Here is an 18,721-nt window from a genome sequence, read left to right as displayed (position 1 = left end):
GCTTGGATATTCTCTTCCTCTGCCCCTTCCCCCACTCATGTATGTGCTCTCTCTCTCTTCCAAATAAATCAATCTTAAAAAAAAATTCACACAAGACATTAATGCCCAGTTTTCATCTACCAGCCGTAAGTTTCATGAGCATAGGGACTATGTGATTTTATTCTTTATGGTATCTACAGTACCAACCACTAAACCTAGCAAGTATCAATAATTGTTGAACACATGAACAAATGTCTAAACTCTTGTAGTGTTCTGAATGGAGTTTCTTGTCAATCAAAGGAGTCAAACAAAACAATCTCTGTTCATTTAAACAAACAAATATTTATAGGCTGCTTTAGCATTAGCCAAAGAATGAGGACAGAGTGTTAACAAAAGTAGATATGTTCCCTACCCTTATGGAGCTTACTATCTAAGGAAATGGTCATTAAAGTAATCACACAAATAAATTTATTATTGTGATTTTTATTTATGAACTATAAAATAAAATTCAGTATAGTATGAACTATGACAGGAGTATTTAATTTATACTCTCAGAAGGCAAAAAACAGCTCTACCTCCAAAGAGCTGTTTATCTCCTTGTTTTATGCTAGATGGGTTTTTGTTGTTTTTTTTTAAAGATTTATTTATTTATTTGAGAGGGAGAGAGAGAGAGAAAGAGAGAAAGAGAGTGCACACATGTGAGCAAGGAGAGAGGGAGAGAGAGAATCTCTAGTAGCCTCCATGCTGGGTGGGCACAGAGCCTGATGCAAGCTTGAACTCACAACCCTGAGATCACAACCTGAGCTGAAACCAAGAGTTGGATGCCTAACTGACTGTGCCTCCCAGGCACCCCATGCTGGAAGGTTTTTTATGGTCTCTTTATATTTTCCCTGTTTACTCATTTTTGAATAAGGATATTATAGCCTGGTATTAACTCCAAAATTGTATAAGAGGCATCTCCTTAAATTCCCATTTACCAACGGATGTTATTAGTTTTAACAGGAAGGGAGATGGATATACATTTACAACACAATTTCATGTGCCATTGCCAATATCTATTATCCTGTTTTGGTTTGGAGAATTCTAGTATTTGGATGAAGAAAGAGAAGTCATGGTGGGAACATGTAGGAGGGCCAACTTCTTAGTTACTTGGCTGGTTACAGACCCTGCATTTCTGAATTCAGGGGCGTAAAGGACTTAGATGTAGAGAAGGTAGGAAAGTGATCAGAGAGTGAGGGTGAGGAACAAAGGAAAATTTTCCTTCCTATTTTCATTACTTACATGCGGCCAAGAAATTCAGTGGCAACCTATTAACTATTATTAACTGTTATTCCTAGTATTATGTGATTGTATCTTTTCTTTCTTTGTACATCATGAAGTATTTTAGTGACAAACTGGGCAAAGCTATCACTGCTGCTAACCAGGTATTATTTTAAACTAGCATTGTTGTTTTCTTTAGAACATAAAATGAAGATGTAGTCAGTATTCATAGTGATTACTATGTTAAGTAGGAAATAACTAGAGAACAAGTACATTAGATCACATTCTAGTTCTATGACATTAAATACATTTTGACACTCACTATTCTGAAATTCCTTGTACTTCTTTTGTCCAGTTAGATTGCTCTTTGTCTCCAAGATGGACCACTTTAGATGGTGGGGCAGTTCTTCCCAAATAAAGCTTCTGTGTTCCTGGAGGTTCTTCCAAGTAAAATCTTAAAAATTAAAATAAAATTAAAATTATATTACCCCCAAATTTATGGTTTAATAAGGTGTTCTAGCAGCATAAGTCCTCAAAGTGAAAAGGTTTCTACATGATATAACAGCAAAACACCAGACATCCCTTTTTTTTTTTTTAATGGACAGAGGGAGATCACAAGTGAACAGAGAGGCAGGCAGAGAGAGAGGAAGGGAAGCAGGCCCCCCTCTGAGCAGAGAGCCTGGTGCGGGGCTTGATCCCAGGACTCTGGGATCATGACCTGAGCTGAAGGCAGAGGCTTTAACCCACTGAGCCACCCAGGTGTCCCCCAACATCCTTTTTTAAAACTGTAACATGAAATTTTAGAACAAAGACTTGTAAAAAATTTCAAATATAAAAATTTTATTTTCTCTGAAAAAACTAAATATACAATAAAATATAAATTTTTTTTAAAATTTATTATTATTTATTTGACACAGAGAGAGAGATCACAAGTAGACAGAGAGGCAGGCAGAGCACAGAGAGGAAGGGAAGCAGGCTCCCTGCTGAGCAGAGAGTCCAATGCAGGGCTCGATCCCAAAACCCTGGGATCATGACCTGAGCCGAAGGCAGAGGCTTTAACCCACTGAGCCACCCAGGAGCCCCTAAAATATAAATTTTTAAAGAATTAAAAATACTCTCAAATTCAATAAAGTATATTTGCTAAAAATTTTAACTTGATTCTCATTAAACCATTATACCTAAATTCCAGTTAGCAGGAAATATGTGGGATGGAGGACCAAGTTAAATGACACTAAACAGAGACAATCAGGTAAATCCAGAATTATACAAAATAACTGGCCTGGACTCTTCAAGAAAAGAGGCAGGGAAGTAAACTTAGTTTGCCAGATCCCAGGATATAAAATCAACATACAGAAATCAACTGTATTTCTAGATACTAGCTGGGAAAACCAAAATTTAAAACATAGCATCATCTATAGTTGCTCCAAAATAATTTAAATACTTAGATGGAGCAATTCCTTCTGCCTTATTTTTATTTTTCAAAATTATTTTAATTATTTTTGTTCTTTGCCTTTCCATATAAATTTTAGAATACATTGTTCTGCATCCATAAAATCTGGGAGAGATTTTGGTAGGAGTGCTTTAAGCCTACAAATTAATTTGGGGAGATTTGGTATCTTTACTATGTTGAGTCTTTTGATCCAAATGGATCTCCATTTACCTCACCATTTATTTCAATTTTTGATTTCTTTCCCCAGTGGTTTGCTTTTTTTTTTTTAGCATACAGATCCTGTATGTAATTTGTTAGATTTATACCTAAGATTGAGACATATATAGCTACAGTAAGAAGACAGTGTGGTACTGGCATAAAAACGGACATACAGATAAATGCAACAAAATAGAAAACTCAGAAATAGACCCACACAAGTATGCTCAACTGATTTTTGACAAAGGTGTAAAGGCAATCTAATGGAGGAAGAATAGCCTTTTCAACAAATGGGGCTGGAACAACTGAACATTCATTCATAGGCAAATATATGAACCTTGACCTAATATAAAAATTAATTCATAATGGGTCATGGATTTAAATGTAAAAGGATGAGGTAAAATTATAAAACTTTTTGAAGAAAATATAGAGAAAAGGTATGGGACCTCGGGCTAGGCAAAGTTCTTATACCAAAAGCATGATCTGTAAAAGAAAAAACTGATAAACGGAACTTCATTAAAAAGGGAGGGGAACTGCATTCTGATGATTAAAAAAGAAAAGAACCCTCAAGATTTCTCAAGAGCTCCTCAACAAAAGCAGATACCCACAGAAGAAAAAAATCATAATGGGACTGATCTCTTATCAACAAAATTTTATGACAGAACACAACTGAAGTATGCTCGCAGAAAACTAAGGAAAAAGGACTGGGCCTCTAAAATTCTAAACCTATGTGTGAGGAAAACAAAAATGATCTTTTGGATATGTAATGGCTCATTACATCAGAGAAAATGCAACATTTTCTCTGAAAAAATTACCTTTAAAGGTTCTAGACACATGAAAAATAACAACAATCAGACTAAATTTACATGAAATAAAGATACAAAATGACAAAGAATAAATTGTCTAAATAATCATTGACAAAATGATCATGAATTGAAATAAAATAAGAAACTATTTCTTAAATTGAAGCTATGTACTTTTAAAAATTGATGTATTATTTAAATGAAACCTGGAAGGGGCATGGAAGGTCAGGTTATATATGCTATTCATTCTTGTCAGAAAGAGAAATATATTTGCTAAACAATAACTGCTAGCAAAAAATTAGGATACAGGGCTTTCAGATAATTAAAAGGAAAAGAAAGCAAAAGGGAAAAGATAAATGCATTTAAAATATCTCAGTGAGGTACTATGGTTGAACATTGAATGATGTGATTAAAAGACTTTCATTTTCACTACAGAGTGTAAATATTTTTACAGTCATTCTATCAGTTTTTTTTGTAATTCTTTCAGTTTTAAAAAGTATCATTAAAAGCCATCAAGTAAGCAAAACAAATATAAATTTTAAAAATATACATCAAATCTTACTTACTTAGTTTCTCCATCTGATATACCAACAACTCTAGCTTCTTCAAGATGAGGCCAATTAACAAAGACAGACTTTCCAAGCACGGATGAAGCTATATTTTCTACACACTTAAAGTAAAAGCAGAAAAGTTCACTCATATTTCAGGTCCAAGAGGTAAGTGTACAAAGGCAAAATTAAATAATTAAAACCTGGCTTGTGTTTACAAAGGTCTTTAAAATCAATAAAAACCTCACCTTAATAATTAAGACAGATATAAAATACCATTTGCTCACTCAAGCCATTTATTTCCTACAGTTCCTCCTCTTTTCAACTTTACTCTCCAACTAATTACTCCACCCACTTGAATTCAGTTAGTTTTCCTAATTTGTCTTCTTTAAGTTGTATCTTTATTGCTAACTACTCTTTTTCTTTTTAGTATGTTTCCCAGGATTTCTGGTTGGAGTCTTAATTTTTTTTTCCCCTTTCCTTTATTTAAAAAAATATATTTCACTTGTTTTTACCCATCTGCCTTTCTTTAACCCTTTATTTTAGTATGAATCTATTAAAGTTGACCAAGTTTACCTTCCCCTCTCCCAATCCCTTCTTATTAGAGAGGCACTATGACCAACTTAAAGTACTGTTCTACAGTATAAACATTATGACACCAGGAAGCTTGCCTTCTTCTCATTTTCTCAACAGCAATGGCACTTATTAGTAAAGGATGGCCCACTGACTTTAATCCTGAATGAAATTACTTGGTGAAAAAACAGGTTCCAGTGAAATTACACTGAAGAGCACCGACATATAATGTATTACTGTCCCTAACAATAGCCAACATTACTAGAAATAATGTTTAGCAAGAAACCTAGGTTCTTAGTTCTGCTGCTAACTCCATTTAAGTTTCTTAATTTGTAGAATTAATGATTTCGAATAGATGCTTTACAAAATTCTACCCAATTGTAAAATTCTATGATCCTATTATTCTCATTGTTATTTTTCTGATGGAAACTGAGAAAGGTGGTAAGAATAGCAGAAATGTCTAGAAAAGGGCTATTATTCATTGTTTCATATCAAATAATCAGATAACAGAATCTAAGAAATCTGACTTCATTTCAGTTTGTAGTTGGTATAATGAAATAAGAACCCTAGACTTAAAATTAGAAATCATGGGTCCAAAGTTGAGTTCTATGTCTTTCCAGCTATAGAATCATAGGCAAATCATTTAAATCCCACTGAGGCAGAGTTTTCTTATATGAGAATAAGAAATAACATCTACCTCACAATGTTTATTTGGTGATAAAATAATACACACAAAATCTTTTGTAAAGTGTAAAATGCTGTATAAATATTCTTATATATATTTTTTAAAGATTTTATTTATTTATTTGTCAGGGACAGAGGAAGAGAGAGCGAGTGAGCACAGGCAGACAGAGAGGCAGGCAGAGGCAGAGGGGGAAGCAGGCTCCCTGCCGAGCAAGGAGCCCGATGTGGGACTCGATCCCAAGACGCTGGGATCATGACCTGAGCCGAAGGCAGCCGCTTAACCAACTGAGCCACCCAGGCGTCCCCTGCATAAATATTCTATATGAAATAATATCTTAGGTAAAAATTCTAGTTTGTTTACAACAACTTTGTAGTAGCAACTGAAATTTAAATACAAATTTTCATTCAGTTCTTTTCTGTTTATTATGTTAATCATTATTAGCAAATTTTTTTGAAGATTTTATTTATTTATTTGACAGAGAGAGAGATCATGAGTAGGCAGAGAGGCAGGTAGAAAGAGAGGGGGAAGCAGGCTCCCTGCTGAGTTGAGAGACCAATCCGGGGCTCGATCTCAGGACCCTGAGATCATGACCCAAGCCGAAGGCAGAAGCTTAACCCAGGTGCCCCTAGCAAATATTTCTTTAACAATTACAGATGACTATTTTTAGACTTTTTGCAGCAACTTTTAATTAGACATTTCTTAATGTTTAATTAAATGTCTAATTATATGTCTAACATATAAAGCAAAAGAATGACTATTCTGATAAATAAAACAAGTTTCAACATTAGAACAAGGAACCCATAATTATCCTTTTCCCTTCTACACATGTATTTCTTCTCTCATTTTCCTTTAGTTTTTGAAGGAAAAGTTGTCATTTCTCAAATTAATCCTCAGACTAAGCCTAAATCCTCAAAGGCCAATAATGATCCCTGAAGGACAAATTCACAGACCTTGTTTCAGTTTTTATTCTTGCACTACATGTAGTATCTACTCCATGCTTCTGTGGTATTACTTAACTTGGAAATCATTTTCTCACCTCTGAACACTATAGTCAATTTCACTGGTTCCTTTTCCACCCTTTTAACTATGGGTATTTCTTCATGTTGAGATTTGAACTCTCAGAGTCCATTTTCTTCAGGAAAATGAGCCCTAAGCCCTCAGCCATCACTCCTTGTAAATGACTCATATAGCCCTACCTCCTTCCAAGCTCTAGCTCCAGGTATTGTGTATAAGCAGACTTTCTTCACTGAGGTTCTTCATCTGAACCACAGAACACAAAAAATAATTTGACTATTTTTTTCAATTCTCCAAAGGATGGTACATAATAGTCCCACTCTAAATGTACAGAAAATTAATCTACTACATTCAAATGGATGACTTAGGGCGTTAGGGCTTAAATTTCTTATGGAACTCTTGTTGAGAAAGTCTGGCAGGGCAGCGCCAGTTAGACACCCTGGCATCACCTTAAAATTCCATCATTACTTATCATTAATCCCCTCAAGCCAGAGACTTTCCCACTTTAACTTCCTTATTCCAATAAACAACAACTATTTACTAGTTAACTAGGCTTGACATCTCAGTCATATTTAGTATTTTCTTCCTCTTTTCATCCTCTATGTTTGAACGAATGATGAAACTTGTCAATTTTAACAGTCTTACTCATCTAGATCTATTACTACTTTCAGTTTTTGTCCTTATTACCTAACACTTCTAAACCACAACCTCTTAACTTGCAGGCTTTTTCATTTTCTTCCATTTCTCTTTTGTGCCATTTAGTCTATTATACTGCCACCAAATTAATCCTTATGAAAATACGATTTCAAGGTAACAGTTACGGGAAAACAAAGTCCAAACTGCTTAGCCTGGTATTCAAGGTCCTCCATAATCTGGCCTCAATCTGTTTTTTCAACCTTATCTTCTACTACTTCCCAACACAAGTCCTCTGCTTCAGTCAGGTTTATCTATTCCTTCTCCTCAAATACATCACATTTATTCTAAAAAAAGAAAAAGTATTAAGAAAAATTTCAGACATACAAAAAGGTTAAAAAGAATAAGATAATGTATCACACATTTATTTCCAGCTCATGTTATTCCTTTCAACTAGAATACCCTTCCCCTACTTTTCTCCTCTCTGTGATAATCTTTTCCTTCGCACCCAGCTTAAGCCTAGTCTCATTTATAAGCTTGTACTTAATCTTCAGCTTACACAGTTTATCTTCTTTCCAAAATTCATGGAGTATTTCTTGCTCATTACATCATAATTATATATTTCCTTTAAATTTTATGTAAATGTTTCTTTATTTTATCCTTATTTACTATGAATTTTTGGAATTATTACATGTTATACCTCTTTGGTAAACACATTCCAACTCGAACAGTTTAATGCATAATAAGCACCTAATAAATATGTAACAAGGAAAATACTTACAAATTCATCTGATTCTGCATTCACTAAGATTTCTAACATCATGTTTTCTCCACGACTGCTTTGCTGGAATACTTGAACCCCACTCTTCTTCAAAAAAAACTTTAAAAGAATTCAGAGAATTTAATTTCAATCTTTCCCCATAATCATGTTATATTCAATAAGGTGGAAAATTTTTGAACTAAACAACCACTGACTTTGTGTTTGATGTGTTTCAGGGTAGGAAATCCACAGAAATACAACGCCTTCTGGTCAACCCTGGTTATTTTGTTCTTGCTTATGTCTACACGCCAAGCATCTAATGATATTATTTTATACCTAGAAAATAAATCAAGGCATTTAATTCAAAATTCACACACTACAAGCAATCAGTTTTTCAGTATTCCCTTGAATACTTACTTTGCAAGAGTCATCCTTGCTTTTAAGCAAGGGAATGACAATTTGTCTTTTAAGACAGAGACAATATGGAGCAGGACAACCCATATTCTGTTATTATAATTGACTAGATGCAACTACATGTGTAGGTTACTGAATGGACGTTTTCACCATTAACTTAAAATAAAACTCCCCCTATATACATATACATATATATATATATTTAATTTAGAAGTAAAGGAACATATAAAGCATGTTACAAATCTCCATATCCTCCATGTTCTATAACCCAGATGGAAAAGCAACATTTTATAATGTCTATTCCATCTTTCTCTTTGCATTAACAAAAAGAAAAAGCATAACTGGGATATGTTCATTTTAGGTTCCATCTGGGTAAATTATTTGCAGGGAAAATGAGAAAAAAGAAAAAAAAAAACAAGGACATTTTAATGAGGAAGAGAAAGTAGAAATGGGTTTGAAGCAAGAGATTATAGGACCCCTTTAATTCTTTTTTTCTTCTTTCTGGTTGGGTGGTTAGGAATATAAGAGGCAAAGTCACAGCACATCAAATAATGCTAGGAGCAGACACTGACAATGGAAACAAAATTCATACATCCTCTTAAAGTGGGGACGGTACAGATATACACTAGGGAGGAAAAACTAAAAAACAAACAAACAAAAAACCCAACTTTAACAGGAGAGAGAGAAAGAGAGAGAGAAGCAGAATCTGACCACAGCAGAGAACTACAGAAATAACTGTGAGAGGGAGATGCTATGGTCTCTGGCAAGTTGGATATAACTCATTAGCAACTGACTGTAACTATCAAAAATTATTTGTTAATTCTCCAAGTAGATATTCAAAAGCTTCCCCCTCAATGCCCCCAAAGGGAGCTCTTTGCTATAGTTGAAAAATTACCAAATAACATTACCTTGTGCAACAATGTTCTATGGCAGGGAACTTTTCTGGCCATGGTGAGGGGTAGGTGAACTCTGTGTCTCTATCATACCAGCACATTAGGCACTCACTATGTTGGTTTCTTTTCCTTTCTTCCTTTTTGAGGGAGTGGTTACATGTTTCCATGGCTTCCAACAATCGCTTCTGCATTGAAAGATTGAAGAGAAGAGTTAAAAGTATAAAATTTCTGGCGCCTGGGTGGCTCAGTGGGTTAAAGCCTCTGCCTTCGGCTCAGGTCATGATCCCAGGGACCTAGGATCGAGCCCCGCATCGGGCTCTCTGCTTGGCAGGGAGCCTGCTTCCTCCTCTCTCTCTCTCTCTGCCTGCCTCTCTACTCACTGCCTACTTGTGATCTCTGTCTGTCAAATAAATAAATAAAATCTTAAAAAAAAAAGTATAAAATTTCTATAATCTCAACATACAGAATAGATCTTTTCCCTCAGTACGCAGAATCATTATTTGTGTTCTTGAAAAATAAAAATCTTAACTAATGGAATTCTTTTCCATTTTATTATATGAAAAACTGTTTCAAAGGCCCCTAGAATATTGTTTGCCACTACAAATTATTCTGAACCTATTATTCCAACAATAGGAACTAACCATGAATAAGAACAGCAGAGAATTGAGGCGCTTGGGTGACTCAGTTGGTTAGGCATCTGTCTTCGGCTCATGTCATCATCCCATTGTCCTGGGTTTGAGGTTGGGCTCCCTGATCAGCGGGGAGTCTGCTTCTCCCTCTGCCCCTCCCCCTAGCTTGTGCTTTCTCTCTTGCTCACTCTCTCTCAAATAAATAAAATCTTTAAAAAAAACAGCAGAGAATCAAATTTTATTATTTTTTTAAGATTTTATTTATTTATTTGATAGAGAGAAAGAGTGAGAGCAGGAACACAGGGAGAGTGGGAGAGGGAAAAGCAGCTTTCTTGTCACTGTGCATGGAGCCCGACACGGGACTCAATCCCAGGACCCTGGGATCATGACCTGAACCGAAGGCAGACACTTAATGATGGAGCCACCTAGGCACCCGAGAATCAAATTTTAAATGTGAATTTACCACAATTATTATAGTTATCATAATTCATAAAGGATTGATCTCTTACAAATTTTGCCATGGTATAGAAAATGTTTACCTCTCCAAATTATCTCATATATTTAATTAATTTAATTACATATATTTTAATGGCATCCATCAACAGAATGGCCAAAATTAAATAAAGCAGTAATATTCAGGTCTGGAGAGGCAGAGAAGTAGGCACTAAATATTGGTTGAATTAGACTAGTCTTTTTGAAAAAGAATATTCGCTAAATATAAAAATATACATTCCCATTAGCCAAGCAATCCTGCTTTTGGCAATCTATCTTAAAAAAATAAAATTTCCAATACCTAAGACTGAATAAACAAACAAAAAGAATACATGAATACACAAGTAGTTTATTATAGCATTACAAACAGTGGCAAAGAACAAGATTCATAAGAATTTACAAAATTAGTACAGATTATTCTCATGTACCTCTCACCCAGCTTTCCCCAATAATATCCTACACGTAGCATCAGTAAATTACCAAAACCAGGACACTGACATGAGTACAATACTATTAACTATACTTATTCAGATTTCACTGGTTTTTGTATGTGATTTTGTGTGCATACAGTGCTATGAAATTTTTATCAAAGTGTATAGATTCATATTAACCACCACTAAAACTGGAATACAGAATTGGTACAACATCATAAAGAAATTCCTTATTATTCCTTTATAATCACACCCTATTCCCAACCTTAAACCCTAGCAGTCACTCCATGTTTTATATCATAGTAATTTTATCATTTTAAGAATATTATATAAATGAGGGGCGCCTGGGTGGCTCAGTGGATTAAGCTGCTGCCTTCAGCTCAGGTCATGATCCCAGGGTCCTGGGATCAAGCCCCGCATCGGGCTCTCTGCTCTGCGGGGAGCCTGCTTCCTCCTCTCTCTCTGCCTGCCTCTAACTGACTTGTGATCTCTGTCTGTCAAATAAATAAATAAAATAAATCTTTAAAAAAAAAAGAATATTATATAAATGAAACAATATAATATATAACCTTCTGAGACTGATTTTTCACTCACTGATTTTTTTCACTTAACTAAATTGTTTTCATCCAAGTTGCTTATATCAATAGTTCTTTATATTGCTGAGTAATATTCCACCATATGGATATACTACAATTTATCTACTCACTCATTTAAGGGCATTTGCATTTTTTCCAGTTTGGGATTATTACAAATAAACTGCTCTAAACTTTCGTGTATAGGTTTTCCTGTGTGGACATAATTTTCATTTCTCTGGGATAAATATCCAGTAGTGTAACTGCTGGGTTGAATAGTAAATGTATGTTTAACTCCATTAGAAACTGATAAACTATTTTCCAGACTGGCCTCCTAGACTTTTAGTTCAATAATGATCTATGCCATTTTCAGAACATTTACAGAAAAAGTGGTATAAAGAGGAAAGAAGTAGCAAAATCTAGAAAAGATTATAGAATAAAACAGATAATATTATACCATAATTTCTTGATTCTAAGATACTACTGATATTGTAAATATCAATACAAAAAAATCAGTAACCGTTTTTCAGGAAATACATAGTAAATTGAATTTCTATAATTACTGTTCACTGACAGTGGTATTTACTTACATCCTATTTTCTTCTCCAATGTCACATTCAAAATTTGAGTCTAATCCTTCTTCACATTCAAAATATAAAAAGTTTTCAAAAATAGGGGCGCCTGGGTGGCTCAGTGGGTTAAAGCCTCTGCCTTCGGCTCGGGTCATGATCTCAGGGTCCTGGGATTGAGCCCTGCTTCGGGCTCTCTGCTCAGCAGAGAGCCTGCTTCCCAACCCCCCGCCTGCCTCTCTGCCTACTTGTGATCTCTGTCTGTCAAGTAAATAAATAAAATCTTCAAAAAAATTTATTTTTGGGGGGGCCCTGGGTGGCTCAGTCAGTTAAGCATCCAAATCTTGATATTGGCTCAGGTAATGATTTCAAGGTTGTGGGAGTGAGCCCTACTTTTAGGCTCTGCACTCCATAGGGAGTTTGCTTGAGATTCTCTCTCCCTCTGTCCCTCCCCCACTAATTAATACATCTTAAGGAAATACATATAGACATAAAATTTTCTAGGTTACTTGGCTCTGTGAATGTATGCATCTTTATAATCTTATAATCTTGAACACTTTAGCATCTTTAGGATAGACAGCATAATGTTAAGGTAGAATGATGTAATGGCTGTTGTAATGTGTTGTGACTCCCATTAGTACTGAAGGACTTATTTGCCCAGATGCTGAAAGTGCTGCTGGCTTGCAACCCTTCCTCAGCTGTCAGCTATCTCTTGGAAATATCTGTAGATGAAAAGTTACCTCACATAAGGTCATGCACCCTTCTGAAATGAAGTCTGGATCCAAGACTGACAGATGAAGGGTATAAAGTCTCAGGCCCTTTACAGCACCTTTGGAGAACTCAAATGGGCCATTCCAGCTTTAGAGTGACTTTTAGAGTCAGTTAAGGCTTTTTTGAGACAGGACTGTAGTGTAGCTTGTCCTTTTAACCAATCCTGTTTTTTTCTCTACTCAACATCTTGAGGGTAGCATCAAGAAACTAGAGTAGGGGGCCAAAAATCTAGAAGAGACTGCAGAGACACTCCCAGAGAACAGATTTAGGCTCTAATTAGGCTCTATTCAAGGAACAGTATGTGTCTCTGGATATAGGGATTTGCTGCATGCTATTTAGTTGGGATTTCAAAATTGTTATGGATCAGTGATTGTTACGTGCATCCTGTTCCTGCCCTTTTTTGATAGGAGCTACTTATTGTGGTTATCCTGTCATTGTCTGTCCAATATAAAATTGGGGATGTTGGCGAGTATAGATAATGTTTTTCTTTTTTTTTAATTCACAGGTGTCTGAGTCAGGAGAGCTGTCCCTGGGGAGCTGCATTTGAGGCGCTTAATCTACAACTAGACTTGATTTGAAGATGAAATTCTAGGCTTTGAGCCTAGAATTGAGATGAAATTTTTGGGAGAGGTCAGTGTTTTATATTTGAATGGGATACAAATTTTAGTCAAAGGGGGCAGACTAGAGTAGATGGTTTGCAAAGATGGCCATAATAATTCCTCCTATCTCGATATGTAAGCTCCTTTAAATGTTAAGAAAGTGGTCTATTTCCCTACTTCTTAAATCCAAGTTGGTCTTATTATTTGCTTTTTTCAAAAGAATGTAATGAAGTGACACTATGCAAACTCCAAAGCTCAAGAGGCTTTGTAGCTCCTGTTCTGAGAATAAACTTGAGTTAGCCTTCTAAAGGGTGAGAGATCACATACAGGGCTCAGCTCACAACTACCACCACCACCAATCGTATCAGTGAGATCATCTCAAACAACCAACTCCACTAGACTGCAAGGGTGAGGGTGAAGGCAAGGGTGAGAGTATGTATGCCAAACAGCTCAAGTCTGCAGGTAAACTCTTTGTAACACCAGAGTTTGAGTAATAATTTTTCACGAGGCACAAGTAGGTCCTATCAATCTCTCAGTTCTGAAAATTTTATCATGTATTCCTATTTAATAATTTCCACCACCATATACTTTCACTGACTATCTTATAATAGGAATTTTTCTTTTTACATCTTATATATCTATTTTTAGGTAACTTCTTGCATATATTTTGAACTTTTGTTTCCAAAAAATATAGAAGAATATGGTAGTTCTGCCACTTATAAGTTTTGTTTCAGTGGTAGTATCATAATGCAATTTTGTTGAAAATCCCATTGAGGTGTCCAACCTTAAGTTAAAATTCAATCACAATGAACTAAAGTGATAACTGGATGAATAACAATAACTGTCTACATGGAACTAAGTCTGTACACATGCAGGCAATAATGGCTATGTCACAACTTAATCCTGTCTGGTGGCTAGCAAGTGTCTTTTCACATATAACAGGTATTCCTGCTTAAAAACTAATAAGGTGTGAATAAACACTTGTTTCCTCCACTCCATAAACATGTCAGGTTTTTTTTCCTCCTGAGAGGACACTTTTTTTGATAAATTTACTTTCAGAGCTTTTGGTTCCATTGATTTTTCCTCTATTGTTTGTTCATTTTCTATGGATTTCTGTTCCTATCTTTATTATTTCCTTCATTCTGTTTTGTTTGGGTTTAATTTCTCTTGCATTTTCTTATGGTAGGAAGCTTAGGTAATTTATTGTGAGACTTTTTTTTGTTCAGTATAAGCATCTAGAAACTTAAATGCCTCTTAAAACACTACTTTAGCTTCATCACACAGATTATGTTGTGTTTTTATTATTATTTAGATCACAATATTTTCAAATTTCCTTTGAATTTTTCTTTCCTTTCAATTCTGACAGCTTTTGCTTTATGTATTTGAAGCTCTGTTATAATGTACATGTACATTCAGGATTTTTATATCTTCTTGATGAACTGACTTTTTTTTTTTTTTAAGTAATCTCTATGTCCAACATGGGGTTTGAACTTACAACCCCAAGATCAAGAGTAGCATGCTCTACTGATTGAGTTAGCCAGGTGCCCCAAACTGACTTGACTTTTTAATCTATATGAAATTTCTTCTTGATCTCTGGTAATACTCCTTGGTCCTGAAGTCTTTTTTTCTAATGTTAGTAAAGCCACTCCAACTTTCTTATAATTGGCATACCGAGAAGTTTTTATGCACATAATGAAGAAGGGAGTAGTGAAATCTCATTAATAAAACATAAATGATGATTAAAACCCATTGCTCATTAATTTATGTGAAATAATATGATTTAAAATATATGCATATAAATGGAAAGATGTTCAACATCACTCATGATCAGTGAAATACAAATCAAAACTATAATAAGATATCACCTCCCACCAGTCAGAAGGGCTAAAATTAATAACAAAGGAAATAACATGTGTTGGCAAGGATGTGAAGAAAGGGGAACACTCTTACACTGTTGGTGGGAATGTAAACTGATGCAGCTACTGTGGAAAACTGTATGGAGGTTCCTCAGAAAGTTAAAAACAGAACTACCCTATGATCTGGTAGTAAATATCTTTAGGTATTTACCTAAAGGATATAATAATACTAATTTAAAGGGATAAATGCATCCTGATGTTTATAGCAGCATTATCAACAACAGCCAAACCTTGGAAAGAGCCCAATGTCCATCGACTGATGAATGGATAAAGAAGATGTGGTATATATATAATATGGAATATTACTCAGATAAAAAGAATGAACTCTTGTCATTGCAATGACATAGCTGGAGCTAGAGTATTATGCTAAGTGAAATAAGTCAGAGAAAGACAAATACTATATGGTTTCACTCATAAGCAGACTTTAAGAAACAAATGAACATGGGGGAAAAAAGTCAAACCAAGAAAACAACTATTATAGAAAAACTGATGTTTACTGGAGAGGAGGTGGCAGGGTGTCGGGTTAAGCAGGTGATGAGGATTAAGGAGGACAAGTGTTGTGATGAGCATCAGGTATCCTAAGTGATGAATCACCAAATTCTACACCTGTAACTAATACCACACTAACTGGAATTTAAATAAAAACTTGAAAGAAAGAAAGAAAGAAAGAAAGAAAGAAAGAAAGAAAGGAAGGAAGGAAGGAAGGAAGGAAGGAAGGAAGGAAGGAAGGAAGGAAGGAAGGAAGGAAGGAAGAAAGAAAGAAAGAAAGAAAGAAAGAAAGAATATACGCATATATATAACTACTTCATGCACTGACCTCATCAATAAAAGGTATTAGTACCACAGCTTCCCATTCCTGTTGTTTCCCATTTAGGTCAGTTTTAAAATCAGGTGGATAATATTCTATAATTGGTGAGTCTTCACTGGTCATCAAGTGCTATGGAAATATAAAAGAGTAATAGAAATTTAAGAACTAATATCAATATAACTTTTTGTTAATATATTTACAATATTTACTCATTACAGTTTAAAATTCCTAAGCATAAGCAAAACTAAATTTTTACATCTTAGAAATGCTGCAATATACTTGCTATATTTTGATTTTCAACTATGAGACTTCTAATTTCACAGCTACTCTTACTTTCCCATTGTAGTGACCTAGTTATGTAGCAAAACCATCTTTACTCTGAATTTCAAGTTTACCACTTCTATCTTTCATTGTCTTATCACTCTATAAGGCCCACTTAAATTCTGTTCTCAGACTTAAATTCACAGGTTTCCAACAGTCCTCCATTTTTAACCTTAATTTACTTATGAACTTTCGAGTCCTCATCCGTTGATTTTGGCAAGTAATGTAAGAACTGTATCTAAGATAATTTAAAAAGAAAAAAATTTCTAAAATCCAAGAATCTGGGGTGCTTTGGCGGCTCAGTTGTTAAGTGGCTGCCTTTGGCTCGAGTCATCATCTCTTATATGAGGAACTCCTAAGTATCAAAAAGGACATACAAACACTTAATTTTAAAACCCACCTGGTAGCATGTAGGAAGTAAATTTTTGCTAGCTGCTGGAAGTACAGCAAGAAGCTGTTCGAATGGCTTAAAAGGTTTTCCTAGTTCAAAATGGATTTTGAGTGTACTGATGTTACGGATATCAGACAGGAAAGGTGCATAATGGTAGGGATAATACCTGTAAAACAAAACTGAGTTTTAAACAATTGGCAACTTTATGCAACAGGTCAATATTAAATATAACCTTTTCCTTTTTAACAACAGAGCAATAACTCTAAAGAAAAAAAAAAGATCACCCATAGTACTATCACTTGATTTAAGAAATCAGCATTAGCATATTTAGATCATATGATGGCAACAAATGTTGTATTTCCTTAATTTTTTTTAAAGATTTAATTTATTTATTTGACAGAGAGAGAGAGCACGTGCGCACAAGCAGGGGGAGCGGCAGGTAGAGGGAGAGGGAGAAGCAGGCTCCTCGCTCACTGGGGAGCTTGATGTGGGTCTCGATCCCAGGACCCTGGGATCATGACCTGAGCCACCCAGGCGCCCCTGTATTTCTTTAATTTTTAAGGTATAATTTCACATTTCCAAAATTGGGATGTATCGTGTAACTGAAGGATAGAAATACACACACAAACACACACACACATATATTTATATAAATATATATATATGTGTGTGTATACATGTATGTGTATGTATATATAAAATATAATGGTCTTTTTAGCTTCTAAGATATTGAGTGTGAATCTTCCAATCAACAGACTCTTAGAATGAGGTACTGGGAAAAAAAAAAAAAAAAAGAATGAGGTACTGAGGTAGTCAGAAGACTTTCAGTTAGAACACATGAACTGGAGCCTCTCTCAAGAGCACAGACAGAACATTGAGTCTGAGCTCGTATGGTTGTTACTAGTTAGCTCTAAGAATTTTGTATCTTTGAATTGGTATATATATATATATATATATATATATATATATATATATATATAGGATTAAACCATTTATCAATCATACACACTATTTTTATTTTTAATGCCTTCCAATCTACAACTACAGGTATAAATATTTTTTTACAAAGCTCCGAATATAACAATTAAAAAAAATTTCATTGGGGATGCCTGGGTGGCTCAGTTGGTTGGACAACTGCCTTCGGCGCAGGTCATGATCCCGGAGTCCTGGGATCAAGTCCCGCATCGGGCTCCCAGCTCCACGGGGAGTCTGCTAATCCCTCTGACCTTCTCCTCGCTCATGCTCTCTCTCACTGTCTCTCTCTCAAATAAATAAATAAAATCTTTAAAAAAATTTTTCATTTTTTTTAATGTTTGACTAAGGATGCTAAAAAATAAGTATATTATCTCCACAATTATGACATATTCCAAAAAGATGAGAAAGTTTAGGAAGTAGAATAGCATTTAGAATGGAAAATGTGTAGACTTTAGAATCAGACAGGCTTAGACATGATTCTTGGGTGTATGACTTTATAAAGATTACTTTCTGGGGTTCCTGGGGAGCTCAGTTGGTTAAGTGTCCCTTGATTTTGGCTCAGGTCATGATCTCAGGGTTGTGAGACCAAGCCCTATGTTGGGCTCCATGCTAGGCATGAAGCCTGCTTAAGATTCTCTTTCTCCCTCTCCCTCTGCCCCTCCATGCTGCTCTCAGAAAGAAAGAAAGAAAGAAAGAAAGAAAGAAAGAAAGAAACAATAGATAGATTGATTGCTTTCTAAAGTAATAAAGATGACTGGGCCTCATCTGTTAAAGTCAGATAACAATACTTACTTTAAAGTGGTGAGGATTATATGAGAACATGCTTTTCAAGTGCCTGGCCTTATGCATGATACATAATAGGATTAGTTTACACTCACCCTATTAAGAAATGGCAAATCAAGGATTTTTGTCATTAGAATGCTCTTCAGAGAGGCCCTCAGAATTAGGTTATGTCTTGCTAAGTTTTTTTTAAAGATTATTTTTTAAAAGATTACAATCTTTTTGTATTATAATCTTTTATGTATTAATGTACATAATTT

The 18,721-nt window shown here is 35.0% G+C and overlaps 1 protein-coding gene across 5 annotated transcripts in view; it reads right to left on the bottom strand.

Moving 5' to 3' along the window:
- The window catches only part of LOC111147901 (5'-3' exoribonuclease 1), a 104,155-nt gene that overhangs the window by 57,607 nt on the left and 27,827 nt on the right, over window positions 1-18,721 (bottom strand). For all 5 annotated transcript variants that reach the window (XM_022504168.1, XM_022504173.1, XM_022504185.1 and 2 more), the window contains 7 exons: window positions 16,716-16,872; window positions 16,004-16,123; window positions 9,223-9,392; window positions 8,116-8,236; window positions 7,922-8,020; window positions 4,254-4,357; window positions 1,562-1,693 (listed from right to left, as the gene is read on the bottom strand). In XM_022504168.1, coding sequence (XP_022359876.1) covers window positions 1,562-1,693; window positions 4,254-4,357; window positions 7,922-8,020; window positions 8,116-8,236; window positions 9,223-9,392; window positions 16,004-16,123; window positions 16,716-16,872 — 903 coding nt within the window. The remainder of the gene's footprint in view (window positions 1-1,561; window positions 1,694-4,253; window positions 4,358-7,921; window positions 8,021-8,115; window positions 8,237-9,222; window positions 9,393-16,003; window positions 16,124-16,715; window positions 16,873-18,721) is intronic.

Source organism: Enhydra lutris, unplaced genomic scaffold (genome assembly GCF_002288905.1).
Source record: "Enhydra lutris kenyoni isolate GAN:26980312 unplaced genomic scaffold, ASM228890v2 scaffoldscaffold2, whole genome shotgun sequence".
NCBI classification, from domain to species: domain Eukaryota; kingdom Metazoa; phylum Chordata; class Mammalia; order Carnivora; family Mustelidae; genus Enhydra; species Enhydra lutris.
The sequence above is the reverse complement of the archived record's forward strand: the minus strand, read 5'-3'. Positions and strand labels throughout refer to the sequence as shown.